This window comes from Typopeltis vanoorti, chromosome 20 (assembly GCF_054136105.1).
Source record: "Typopeltis vanoorti isolate ZY-2024b chromosome 20, IOZ_Tvanoo_1.0, whole genome shotgun sequence".
NCBI lineage: Eukaryota > Metazoa > Arthropoda > Arachnida > Uropygi > Thelyphonidae > Typopeltis > Typopeltis vanoorti.
This window is the reverse complement of record NC_143568.1, coordinates 76,930,080-76,944,149: the sequence shown is the minus strand read 5'-3', so window position 1 is coordinate 76,944,149 and position 14,070 is coordinate 76,930,080. Positions and strand designations below refer to the sequence as shown.

General features: G+C 32.5%; 1 protein-coding gene across 1 annotated transcript in view; it reads right to left on the bottom strand.

Annotated features, from left to right (window-relative positions):
* LOC150095581 (apolipophorins-like) overlaps positions 1-1,556 on the bottom strand; it is a 103,378-nt gene extending 101,822 nt beyond the window's left edge. The window contains exons 1-3 of the mRNA XM_090409883.1: positions 1,447-1,556; positions 474-631; positions 129-350 (exon numbers count right to left, since the gene is read on the bottom strand). Of these exons, the coding sequence (XP_090266009.1) occupies positions 129-350; positions 474-631; positions 1,447-1,498 (432 nt within the window). The 5' untranslated portion in view covers positions 1,499-1,556. The remainder of the gene's footprint in view (positions 1-128; positions 351-473; positions 632-1,446) is intronic.
* Between the last annotated feature and the right edge of the window lie 12,514 nt (positions 1,557-14,070).

The following is a 14,070-nucleotide window of genomic DNA, read 5'->3' as shown; positions in this document are numbered from 1 at the left end:
CTTGGAAGCTCTAGTTTCTATATGTTAAAAGTGGTATCCTCCTAGATATTGTGCGTATGCTATGTGTTACTTTTTGATATGATTCACTATGTTAATTCAATGCAAACAGCAGATTTCTGAGAACTTACTTCTGCGATCATTGTATCTGTGTCTGTAGTGCCTGCTGTGTTCTGAATGGCACTCAGAATGGCAGCTTTCGTATTAATTGCCCAAGAACTTTCTTGTTGATGAAACCAAACATCTAGAATGAGACCATTATTGAAAGTAAATCTAGTTGGATAAGTTTCCAAATCTTCGCATAAGTACGAACTCTCTTCAGTTTCACCATGAGAAGTGCTTAAGTTGAATATCTAAAAAAAAAAAAAAAAAATTAAATTAAAAATAAATGAATAAATTACTTCAAGTCCACTTTCAAAACCCATAACTTTATAGGTCTATTCAAATATGATTATCATATTAGAATCATGCATTACCTGCATATACATAATCTGACTGTCTGCCGCTGTTATCGTGACAGTTGCCTTCTGCTGTACTGGCTTAGAGATTTGCTTATGGTTGGAAATGATTGTATTCCCTGTCTCGTAGATGTAGACATATCGTCTTTCCGAAGAGAAGAAAATATTGGCTGAAGCTGTAAATAAAATTTACTTATTATAATGATCATCGCCAGTCTTCTGATGAAATGCATATCTAATATCCAGGCAGTTATAATCTTGAAAACTTAAAGTAGAATATGGAATATGCCAATATATCACAATTGATTCCTACAACAGAATGCTCCATATGTTTATAACCTTTTCATAGGCGAGATTGTCATAAAAATTAGGTATTGCGAAATTGGTAGTGGTTTAATTGGGCTATTTATTTGCTGAATAAAATTATCAGGAATTAATCAGCAAATCAAAAATAAATTAAATAAATGTAAAATTTATCCCAACAAATATCTACATTCATGTATAAAAATAACTTACAAAATTAGTTTAATTAATTTACGTGAAAATAAAAATGCTGGTGTATCCCAGTGCACACTGAATTCGCTCTAATGGAAGGTGAAAGCTTATCCGAGAGTTACCAAAGCCAATAGATCGTTCGATGATAACTTAAATTTCTAATAAATAAATAAAATGGTAATGATTATGATAAATTAAGAAAAAGTATGATATATAATTGCTTTAGTGATGAATATGAAATTGGACTGAATAAAAAGGGAAGCCTCCTCAATATAAATTATGAGGATAGAGGTCATAAAAGACTTATTGTCAGATCTCTGTAGTAATTGAAAATAAACTTGCTTTTAAATAAATCTGAACTAGCTAGCTTTATTTAATAATATTGTTATTAATTTCGCCTTCTTTCATCCTTAGTATAAAGACTTTACTTAATATTTTGCCATTTTTTTCTTACCCCATATATATGCTATAAAAATTAGAAAACAGCGCCACCTACCTGATATGACATTTAACATAAGCAGAATTACTAGAGAAAATTTCACCTTCATATTGGTATGACAAGCCTATTAATGGTTAATGTATATCGTGCGAAAAGCTAATGGACCGTTCTCATGTCTGATCCGAGTGCCTAAGAAACATTGTAACTGCTGATTATGCATTTATTTTCGCCTTCTTGTTAAACTTTAAGACATCCCGGGATGTTTCATACTGATAAGATAATGACTATGAAATGAGACATACTTAAAAAAAAAAAAAAGGAAACCATTAGTGCTGAGCTTGCTATTTTTTTTTTTTTTCTTTTATTAGTAATATACAGCAGATGTTTTAGAGAAACTTCGGGAAATGTGTGTGAGAAATCACTTCTGAAACCGACTTCATTCATTAAGAACTCATAAGAAGGCGTCTAAGGTATGAATTTCGTAGTGGACCGATTTCAGTCTTACGAATTCGTTCTTTAATAATGCAGGTGGGAAAGGGCGATGGGAGGAAAACTGAAAATTCTTAATTCGTTATTTTTCAGTAATTAGTAGTAGTAGCATCTTTTAACCCAAATAATGTTCGCGTTATTTTATTTTCAACAGTTATTACCACGCACGCACACACGCACACGCACGCACGCACGCACACACACGCACGCACGCACGCACACGCACGCACGCACGCACGCACGCACACACACACACACACACACACACACAAAGGTGGTTACCAATAATAGTCCTGCCATAAAAATCGCCGTTATAAACGGCTGAGTATAACTGCAGTGTACTTTCGCGATTTATTTAATTAGAACAAAACTTGACTTAATAACCCGAATGTATTTTACGCCAAATTCTTATTGGCAATGGCATTTTTAATATGTTCAAAAGCAAAAGGAGTTATCACAGAACCTACAGATGGAATTTTTAGTAGTGATTGTCTGATGTTATTTGTTACTAGGCTATACTTGGATGTGACACGATCGGTAAATGTGGAACAATATAATGCTTTTTCTTTATAATATTTCAAAGGTAGATTAAGTTAACCATTAAAAAAGCAATGCCCTATGTTTTCTACTATATATATAACAATACAAATAAGTACATTAGGTATTATTATTTTTATTCATTTACTGCATTTATAGTAAAATATACTTTTGAGTGTAGGGGACTTAAGTCATAATCGATACTTTTTTTTTTATCCATGATAAAATATTGTATTTCATCACAATAAATAATTAACAATATATAATATTTTTATGACATGAGTTGATAATTTAAATACTATTGCGCTAAGTGGCCATGTGTGTGTGTGTATATGACGACTTCCATCGTTTGATACATTTTACAGGGAGCTCTTGATGAAGTGAAGGACACTCTCACCTTGTACCATATGCTTGAACTTACATACACCAATCAGATCTTTCACTTCGTTTTATTCGTGTGTCAAAAGGTCGGTACTGTACACTGAGGTCGTCTGGGTATTTATAAATATATCTGTTTGATTCTATCCACAGAACGGAACGCACAAGGTCAGATCGAGCAGACTAAAACTGCAGAGTTTTCATGGGATAAGCATGCTCTATTCGTTCCGGTTATTATGCAGCGTGTTGCATTTCATCGTGTCGACATGATTTATTCGAAAATGTGGTAGTTAAAAATCATACATTTAATAGTATGTGAGAACAACCTAAATTATAAATCATGAGAGCAATATATCTTTTATGTTTCATAATAAGCACTGGGAATGGTTGCCACATTATTTGGACGTTGAACTGGGAAGGTTGTGAAATCACTCTTAATTTCATAAATTAATTATTAGTGGAATAAGAAGAGAATACGTTCTAATTGAATCGAGTAATAATATAATCTATTATGCATATTATAATAGACTTTTTTGATATCTCTAAAGCAATAGTTCTTAACCTTTTTTTGTCTGGCGCCCCTTTCAACTATTTGTATAGCCTGGCGCCCCCTGCTCAATTTTACACTAGGTTAATGACTCAATAAGATAATTATAATATATTATTAGGCAAACCTAAATTACCATCAACATATTTGAACTGATAATTAATTAAAAATTAATGACTTTGATACAAATTAATTTTTACTCAAAAAAGATGTAAAGTTATGTATTTAATAAGCCAATCATTAATAGCTACCCTGAGCCTGATGAGATCCGACTAATTTTTTAATATCAGGTGTAATATTCGGCAAACGAAGTCTCAAGTCTCTTCTTTCACTTATTCGCAATATATTTCGCTGCTTAGCTAAAAATTGCAACACTACGCTGAATCCTTTCTCAACCAAGTACGAAGAAGGAAAAGCAGTGAGCAGTCATTTTATTTCTTGCCAAAGCTGTGGATACTTGCATTGCATGTTTGGCCAGAATCTTTCATATCTACGCTGTTGAAATTGTATTTGAGCTTCAAAATCATTTTTTTTAAGTCAATAAATTCATCACACGAATTTGGATGAACAGAGATGTTGCATGAAAGAAATGGATTTATGGTCCAATCAGATATTTTAAGCTCATTAAAGTCTTTGAATCTGATCATCAAGTCTTCTTTTAGTGTCATATGGGAACAGTAACAATCCAAATCTGTATCTAATATTAAATCATCATCTATTATTTGTAGACTTGAGAACTGCAGAAAATCTCGTCTTGCAATGCTCTGCTTGTAGAATGTTAATTTGCTGATAAAAGCATTTATATAATTCCCTTTGCTTTAATAAGATTCATGTTTCTTCCCCGCAATTTGATGTCAACCTTGTTTAATTTGGTGAAAATATCGGAAAGATATGCGATGTCAACCTTTTCCCTTCTTTAGAACATTACACATGTTTTAAGAAATTTAAAAACAGTGTCGTAGAGATCACTAAAGCGTCGCAGAACAGTTTCCATTTGAGAGCTATCTAACTTCAGTGTGAGGCAAAAGTCACCCAAATTCTTCTTCATGGAAAAGTCCCCGAAAAAGACGGTTATTCAATGACTGGTTTTTATTTTATTCACTGGTTTAATAATATCATCTAAAGTCTAATGTAGCCTATCGTTAATATGTTTTGCAGCTATGTGCTGTCTATGAAGAATGCAGAATTGTAAACATATTTGCAACTGCTTTTTTTAAATGTGCTATAAATTCACGGTGACGACCAATCATAGCTGGCGCTCCATCACACTCCATCTTGCACACACCATAATATTTGTGAGAGGAATATTTTTAACATTAAAAAGTCTTTAACAACCTTAAAAACTGTAGAGCCTTTTGTGTCAATTTTCATTTGTTCAGCAAATAGAAACGCTTCGATGATTTCTTCATTGGCATTTATATAACGCACGTAGACCATAAACGAAGCTTCCTTGTCACGTAAAGTTGTCTCATCGAATTGCAAAGAAAATTCTATGGTTTTTAATTCATCACAAAGTTTTTTTTTTCAATGTCCTTAGCCATTTCTTGTTGATACTGAACTATTGCTGAGAGGAATTGACGTCATATTACTTTTACTTGGGCCAATCATCGTATCTAAAACTTCATTTATAGCCTATAAGATTAGAGTTTTGCCAATAGTATGTGGCTTTTCACATTTGGCAATTAATTTTGAAAGTTTGTAAGACACAACAAGTAACTTCTCTTGTTGGTTACTTTATTTTACAACCAATCCTTTAAATCCAGGACGATTTTTAAATTTAGTCTTTAATTCGCGAAAGTACTCCACATCCTTTTTTACTTTATTTTGGTACTTTGTTCTTAAATTCTCAATCATTCTTGAAGGCTTTCGTTTGAGAAAGTTTTTTCACATATTAAGCACATTGGTAACTTCTCATTATTTACAGACGAAATAACTCCATATTTTAAATATTCACTTGAATATTGACAACAATGTAGAAAATTCAGACCAAAAGTAGTCCGATTACTTAACTTTCAATGTAAAAATTCTAAAAAGTAACTAGCAAATAAATCTGAACAGTGTTGCCAAACATGCAATATAAATAGGGATGCTAGATTAAATACGGAATTTTTGCTTTTATTATATTAGTAGTATTATAAGGCTTACCGCCACTCTTCAGAGTTCACAGCGCTACTGCCCAGGTTAAGAACCACTGCTCTAAAGCATTCCACTATATGTGCTACTGGGATTGTATTGATGACGTATTTGAAGTGGTAGTAATGATTAGTCATCATCATCATCGTTTATTTATAATTTTACAATTATGAATAGGGAAACCAATCAAAACAAATAAGTAGTCTATGTACACTAAGACAGAACTTGGAGGTTCATATGACGTAAAGGAAAACCAGGCTTCTCTGTCATATGCTAATTGACAGATCTCTGATGCGGAGAGGTTGAGGAAAACGGGGAGAATATTGCTGATTTACCGTATTTCCAATATTCAGTTCGGGGTCTGTCTCTTTTTCTTTTTCCATCTGTAGGGGCGTAGAGGACTAGAGCATCAAAAGGTGCAAAGGGGTGGATGTCTGAGTGTGGCCGAGCTATTTTATTTGGTTTCTTTGAACAGTGCTGACTAGAGAATCTTGATTGGTTTCATCTAATATAGTAGAGTTGGGAATGTGGTCTTGCCAGGAGTAATCCAGGATATTTCTTAGACAAGTAGTTCCAAAGCTATTTTTAATATTGGTTGCTGCTGCTTTTGTTTAGATGTTCCAGGTCTGTGAGCCGTACAGAAAGATAGACTGGCGTGCACTTGTAAAGACGAATCTTCGTCTTCTTTGAGATGAGACTCGACTTCTACACTTTATTAAGACTTAAGTGCTTTCTGTTTTCTTGTCTTAATGGCTGTTAAGGAATCTGAAATGTGTGATCCTTGGTATACAAAGTCCTCTACTTCATCAAGGTGATCATTTTGATTTATATAGATGTGCCAATCTATCTGATTTTTTTAATATCTTTGGTTTTTTGGGAGTTTATTTTTAGTCTAAATATTTCTGCGGTTCTCCTAAGGCTGTTGAAGTGGTTTTGGGCATCTGAAAAGTTGGAGTCAATAAGGACTATATCATATGCAAAGCTCAGGTCTTCAAGTTGCATCTATATATATGGGTCTTTGATGAGAATTCCAGATTTAACTTGAATCAATTTAAAAATATAGTCAATCACTATGATGAATAGATATGGGGCCAGAGTATCTCCCTGTAGGACTCCTGTGGTGATGGGAAAACTGTCTGTTTTGTTTCCATTAACTAGTACTGTGGCCTGATATCCTTGGTAGGGTGCCTTGATTGCCCTGATAATTTTAGGTGGAATGCCATAAAGTTCGAGTGTTCCCATAGTCGTTCTCTGTCAACAGGATCAAATGCTTTAGTAAAGTCAGTAAAGTTCAAAAGTTGTAAAGTAAAGTAAAGTTTAGTAAAGTCAGTGATAAGTTGTCCTTTCAACCCTCTATTAGTCTTCTGATGCATTGTGAATGTGTTCTAGAGTACCACGTTTTTTGAAGAATTCCACCTGGTTTGTGCGAAGTAATGGAGTTATAAGTGGTTCATTTCTATTTAATATCATTCTATTAAAGATTTTTAGTTAAGTAGAAAGGAGTGTGATTCCTCTGTAGTTTTCAAGTTTGTTTAGGTTGCCCTTTTTTGGAATTGGTATTATTATTATTATTATTATTATTATTATTATTTGGCCCTCTATCCACTGTTCAGGAACGTTTCCGGAAGAAAGTGCAAAGTTATATATACTAATCATTATATATATTATATAATAATTAGTCATACTGTGTTCAAATTACAAAAACGTTATATGAACTTCTGTAACAGTAGTAGCACGAAATGGTAAAATATAGTTTCCAACAAGGCTTAGTGATATCTTGTTTTTAAAATATATTAATAATTTCAGCTATAAAAATATACACATTTATCGAGATATGACAAAAGTAAATAAGTGCGTTAACAATAACGGTTTTAAAATTGAAATAGTAATCAGCTAAAAAAAAGAGAAACTTGTCAATAAGGATATTAATTACATCTATAGCTGTGGATTACTGTACAAAAAATCAAAATCTCAATATTAATCTGAATATATAGTTGTCATTGCAACTGACTCATTGATATTTTTCACTAGTGAAATGATTGCATCCTTGATTGCTGTTAATACAGAAATTGTATATATTGTGGAATACTATTGGCGTGAAATAATGTTATAAATATTCCTGTATATAACAACATTATCATTGTTAGGATGGCCGACGTAGTAGTCCGATTCGTTAACGTACTTGCCGTCCAAGCTGCAGGTTCGAATCCCGTTATGACCATGGATGTTTGTGATTTTTGTCTTTAGGTAGGAGATGAATTTCATCGACTGGCGTGAGACCACAGTCCAACTTACTGGATACCTTAAAGTGGCTTGAAAAATGTTTGATCTCTAGAGAAAGATTTCTAGACTGTGTAGAATTAAATAAAAATACAAAAAATAATAAAACGCGATAAAATATTCTTAGCCTACCCACGGTATTAATGAACTATAGATTTCAAACCTTTTGTGGGTAGAGAGAGATTAAAAAAGAAAAAAAAGAGAGAAATATTTCACGGAGAATATTCAGCCATAAACAATAATAAATGAAATGAAATAATTTTTTATTAATTATGCATTAAAAAAAGATTGAGAGAATACTTCACGAAATTCAATGATATTGATTTGTGTCTTAAACGTGTAGTATGAACATTTTTCCAGTGAATCTTATGTTTTGTTATACTGTGCCAAATGTGATGTGATTTGATTGTAATTACGAACGCATCAACCAAGACATTGCGGTCAGTATACTATTCGTTAATTATGCGAGTAATTTGTTCTGTTTTTTAGGTAGGACAGAAATCTACTCTCGCCACAGACGAGTAAACAGAGACAATTGGCTAGTGAATTTTCGGCATCGTTCTAAATGTATTCAAAATACATAATTCCCCCTCCCCACCGCCGCATAATTTACACTTTTTTCCCTCTTAAAGCATGTCATTCACTGGAAATTTATTTGATTACGGGTGGCTGCTAACGAATTCATTAAAGGAGGTTTATTTTCAGAGAGTTAGAAATAAAATTTTTGGAGTCTGAAATCCTTAATCCGGACTCTACAGCGTTCTTTTAAAGAATCGCTGAAGCAGGCACAATTTTAGTTGTCGGTTTTCTCTAAAAGTCATAACGTAAGCCAGTCATCTTTACTTCCCACCTTTTATCTCCTTTAAGGTTCAGAACTAGTTTTCTTTCTACATGAAAGACTGTTAGTTTTTTCGTAGTAGCTAAAAGCTCACTGTTCCTCCCCCCACCCCTCCCCAACAGTCGTTCTGTCGTGATTATCGTACCATACCGATTGTAAAATTTTAAACGTTCTTCTTTCTATTTGAAAGACTTCCTAAATATCCGCATCCAAGTTCTAAAAATCTCATTTCTTTCACACTTCCGGTTTTCGTTTCCATCATGAAGCGATAAAAATTACGTGTAATAGTTACGGTTCTTACTTGAAAACGGTAAACCTCGCACACTTGAACTGTGCGAGAAAATATGTGCGTTTTTCATATCATACATGCATTTAAATTAAATTATATTTCTAATAAATAAAATTTTAATCAAATCAATGCATTCGTTTAGTTCAATATTAAACTTAATACACACAATACATGTAATAGACAATCTATTTATTTAAAAATGATAATTATTATTATACTTTTCTCACAGTATAATTTCACTAACAAATAAACCGGTCATTATAAACACAAAAATTAAAATTTGCACAAACTAATTAAATACGGTAGTAGATCATGCATATTATTCCTGCAACACCTTTATCCCTTAGCAATTTAATGTAGCATTGTCCCAAGCTTATTTTCACAGCTAAGAACATGGATTACTTAGTGTAATCAACTGCTTGAAAAGTGTACATAACGCCGATTCTTTTTATAATACTGTTATTAAAAAATACAATTATCTCGCAAAGCAAGTCTTTGACTTGTCTTTGCACAATAAGTATCTCATAAGTGCATTCTGAAAGTGAGTCTGGCTCCACCGTGAGAGCATTCACACCTGAATAAAGTAGAATATCATGGTTCAAACTGCTCTTCAAGTCTTAACATAAGTCATATATGTTATTAAAAAAAATAACTAGAGAGGGCTGTATGAAGAACCGTTCTCCCTAAAAGGAATAACTTAAGCCCACCTAATCTATTCAGACTTGGACGATTCAGCGAGGTTTCACAACTTGTTTTATATACTGCTCCATGATAAAACAGATTTTATATATGACTGTATAGCCTTTGTTCAAAGAGATGGTGTATTCAGCAAATCCGGATTGTTCCAGCTCGTGGAATCTAATATAGTCTTTTAAATTAAATTATACCTGACAAAAAATTATATTCTTGTATAATCCTTTATTCAAGCGTAAGCAAACAAAATTTCTGAACGAAGTATCTTTACAACTAGGCTACTTGTATATAGAGGCTGTTAACTTCACATCAATTGCCTTAGTATCCTATATGCATAATGGAATACTAAGGCAAATGTGTGACCTTAACGGCTACTATATACAAGTAGCCTAAGTCGTGAATATACTTAATTCGCAAATTTTATTTTCTTACAATTCAGTAAAGGATTATACAAGAATATAATTTCTTGTCAAATATACTTTACTTTGTAATCAAGTGAAAAACTTTCTTCTCTAATATAGTATATACGTTCATCACGACGAACAGCAGTAGATCTGCCTGCTGGCCATAGTGTGATAAAATACTGACATAGGGAATGTATTAGACACCAGGATATGCCTGAGTCGAAAGTTCGTCCTTTACAGAGCTTAAACGGGAGAAAAATTTATTAATCGGATGAAAAGCTACTCTGAGACTAATAGATTTAATTGCTTTGAAGATTCATTCAGACCTCTGACATATTGGATATCGATACGGTTGACAACTTCTTTGGAGCTACAGAACGGAACGGTTAATGACTTTATTTACAAACGGATTTGTGAAATTATTCGACAGTGAAGAATCACTGAAGAAGGTGGTGTTGATAAATGCATTCTTTATATTAGTAATTCCTCAGTAGGATACAGTGAGAGGTCCTGATTCCTTCCTTCGTGTTTTACATTTATGCATAGGCCCACCCAGGACATTGCAGGTTTAGAAACCAGATCCAACGAAATCGGGTGGTCAATTCTTATTTACTTGGCAGAATTTGGGGAACTCTACAATCTAGGAGGATGGCAATGATAATTTTTAATCTTCTTTTGATTTCTTCATCCCAACTGGCGACGCTATCAATCAATTTTTAGGTTTGCTTAACTGATTAAAAGGTGGATCATCAGAAAGAGAAGGAAAAATGATAATAGTCAAGCATTAAAATAAGTTTTCTATAGTATTATTTCCTGTTTTGAACCACATTTGCTTTTTTATTATACGTCTTTGTAATCATCATCATCATCATCATCATCATCATGCCTATCAAGGATTTAGGCCTAGAGTGTGGCCTGTTCCGGCCTTAGACATCATCGTTGAATCTCTTAAGAGGACTTCCCGGTTATCTTTTCCTTAATGGCTTGTACTTTAAGGCTTGTTTTGGTAATCTTTCTGTTTTCATTCTTTCAACGTGTTCCATCCATTTGCGTTTATATTTTTACATTTTTTTTCTATTACTGATTCCTGGTTTAATTCTTCATAATTTATTCGTTTCTTTTATGATCAAATAGGATATACTTTGCAGTTTTTCTCATAAACTTCATTTCAGCTGTTATTAATCTTTGTTTATCTTTTTGTTTTATTGTCCAGATTTCGCTTCCATACATTAAGACTGTATTGTATGTAATGTATTGTATACTTTTAAGCTGGTTTGTTTTTGAACTAGGTTTGGTTTAAATATAGAGTTAATCACATCTTGTTTTTAAATATTTTCTTTTAGGTTTATATCTTTTTCATTTTCATATGTAATTCATTTTTCAACCTAGGTAGAAAAATGAATTCACCTGTTCTAAAATCTTGTTATCTATTACTATTTTAGTTCTTGCTGGATCTCGCCCTTTAAAGGCCATCATTTCTTTAATTTTCTGTTAGTATTATCATTCCATAATCTTTGGCTATCTCATTTAAATTTAAAATAGCTTTCTGTAAGTTATCTTCAGAATTTGTAATTATCATTTGGTCATTCGCAAAAAGGAGAGTATTTAAGTTCACAGTAGGAGAAAGTTTAATTCCTTGATGGAAATTTTTATTCCATTTTATTATTATTTCATTTAGATAAATATTAAAAAGAGTTTGTGTGCCAGTTGCTGAAAGGGGACATTCCTCTCGGACTCCTTGGTTTATTTCTCTTGTATATGATAGCTCATGATTTAATCTTATTTGTATTTGATTATTTTCATATATACGCATGATAACTTTTAGAATATTATTTGATATTTGTCTTTCTGTTAATATGTTAAATAAAATGCTTCTTTTAACTTTGTCAAATGCTTTTTCAAAGTCAATAAATGTAATACGTGTTTCTAAATTGTATTCTCTTCTTCTATTAATTTTGGGCAGAAGGCCCAGGTCTATACATGATCGTCCTTTTTTAAATCCATTCTGTACTTCTAAAATAAAGTTTTCAGAATATTTTATTACTTTATTATTTAAAATTCTGCTATATATTTTGTAAAATCCATTTCCGTCTTTGTGACTTTCAAAATATATATTTCTCTTTAAGGATAGCAATGCTTTAAGTTCTGGATAAGAGAGGTTATTTTGTGATGGAGGTTGGTTTAGACAAAGAGAATTTGTGCCTCTTAGAAACGAAGACGGTTACCTCTCATTGAAGAAATATTATGTAGAAATTTACCTATTACAAACAAACTTTTTAGAATTGATGACAAAATCAGGCAGGACCTTTGGATAAGTCATTTATCTCTTTTGTAGTGAGTGGTCGTCTAGTAATATTAATAACGGTGTTATTAGAATCTCTAAGAGCAGAAAAGATGAGAGAAGATGGTGAACTTAAAGATTAAACTTCCGTATAAATTTTTCTTGTACAATGCAAAATCCGGAACAACCTGTACTTGCTGATCATGCCATCTCTTCCAAGGATTCTTTGAGAGGAAGACTAAAGTCCATCATAAATTCAGTTTCAACGTTGCAGTATATGCTTTTTAATTACATATACACAAATATCGTTAAGATTTTAGAACAGTTTGGACGCTGCTACTCTACTTTATTCGGCGGTTCTCGTTGTTGAGTTTTCATTATGTTGCTTGTGCCTTGTTTGATTTTTAATGCATACCTTGGGCGAAAATTTTATGCAGTTAAAATTCTCACTTAAGTGTTCCATTGCGTTAATTTTTATTTATTTCAAATTGTTGCATTAAAACACACGTATCTCTCCAGAGCTGCATCCTCTTATAAAATATAATTGTAAAGGAACAGTTACGTTTTTTAATATATTTAATTGGTGGTATTACAAATTATTAATACTGTAACTGACCTAAGTCCATCACAATATTTGTTCCGGTTAATTCGAAATATGTGAATATTGGTTTTTCTGCATTTACATATAGTTTATTTCAAGTAAACCATAAACTAATTATCAGGTAGATAGGATTCAATTGTACTATCCAGGTGATCTAGTGTATGATTAGTGCATACAGTGCCACTTAATCTGCAAAAGATCACTGCAAAAGTCATTTATAAAAAATAAGTTTGGTCCCAGCACTAACTCTGAGGGATACCTACTTTCGCAGTTTATTACTAGATATCTCAGCTAGTCTTACAGCTTGTTTTCCATTTATCAAGTAACTTTTGAATCACTCATATTAAGTACTTCTTATATCATTTGCATGTAGCTTTTGCAATTGTAGTAAAAATAAGCGATTTACTCAATCAGATGCCTTAGATGTGACGTGTTGTTTTTTCTCTTCGTTATGGTGTAGAATTTATTTGTTACGTTATGAACTGCTTTCTCAGTGTTATTATTTTCTAAAAATCCAAACTAGTAGTTGCGAAAAAATATTATCCTGTTTTTTATTATTATTATTTGAAATCACTTGAATAAATATTTGCAAAATTGATATTGGTTTGGAGTCCAAAGCTTTTCTTTTGTTTTAGTGATTAGTGTAACAACAGCTATTTTTAAACTCGAATAAAATACCATATTTTTCTGAAGACATGTTCTGTACTAAATGTATGCTTTTTACTTTTATGGCTTTCATTCGCATTTTCAATAAAACGCGACTGAAGTGATGCTTACATTAACATTGTTTCTGGCACTGCTTAATTCCTATAAATTCCCATTTCCTTCTAGAGCAGTGATTCCCAACCTTTTCCCACTTGTGTACCCTTTTAAACCCATTTCTATAAATTGTACCGCTCGTTTTTAAAATAGCTGTTTTTAAATACTGACACTTTTGTTCAGTGCCTATCTTAATGTATTTTCTTTACTTTACTTGTTTTTCCGCCATTGCTGATTATTTTTCATGTACCCATGAACGGCCCAGCACGCACCCCGGGGGTACGCGTATCACTGGTTGGGAACCGATGCTCTCGAGTTATTCCCTCACTAGGTGCAATAATAGTTGTAGCCTAGTTCAAGTGTTATATAGGTTTTTTTTGTGTTTTTGAATAGTTTTTTTTTCCTTTTCATTTATAAACTTCATTCATTTGTAATTCATTCTTGTTTGTTTT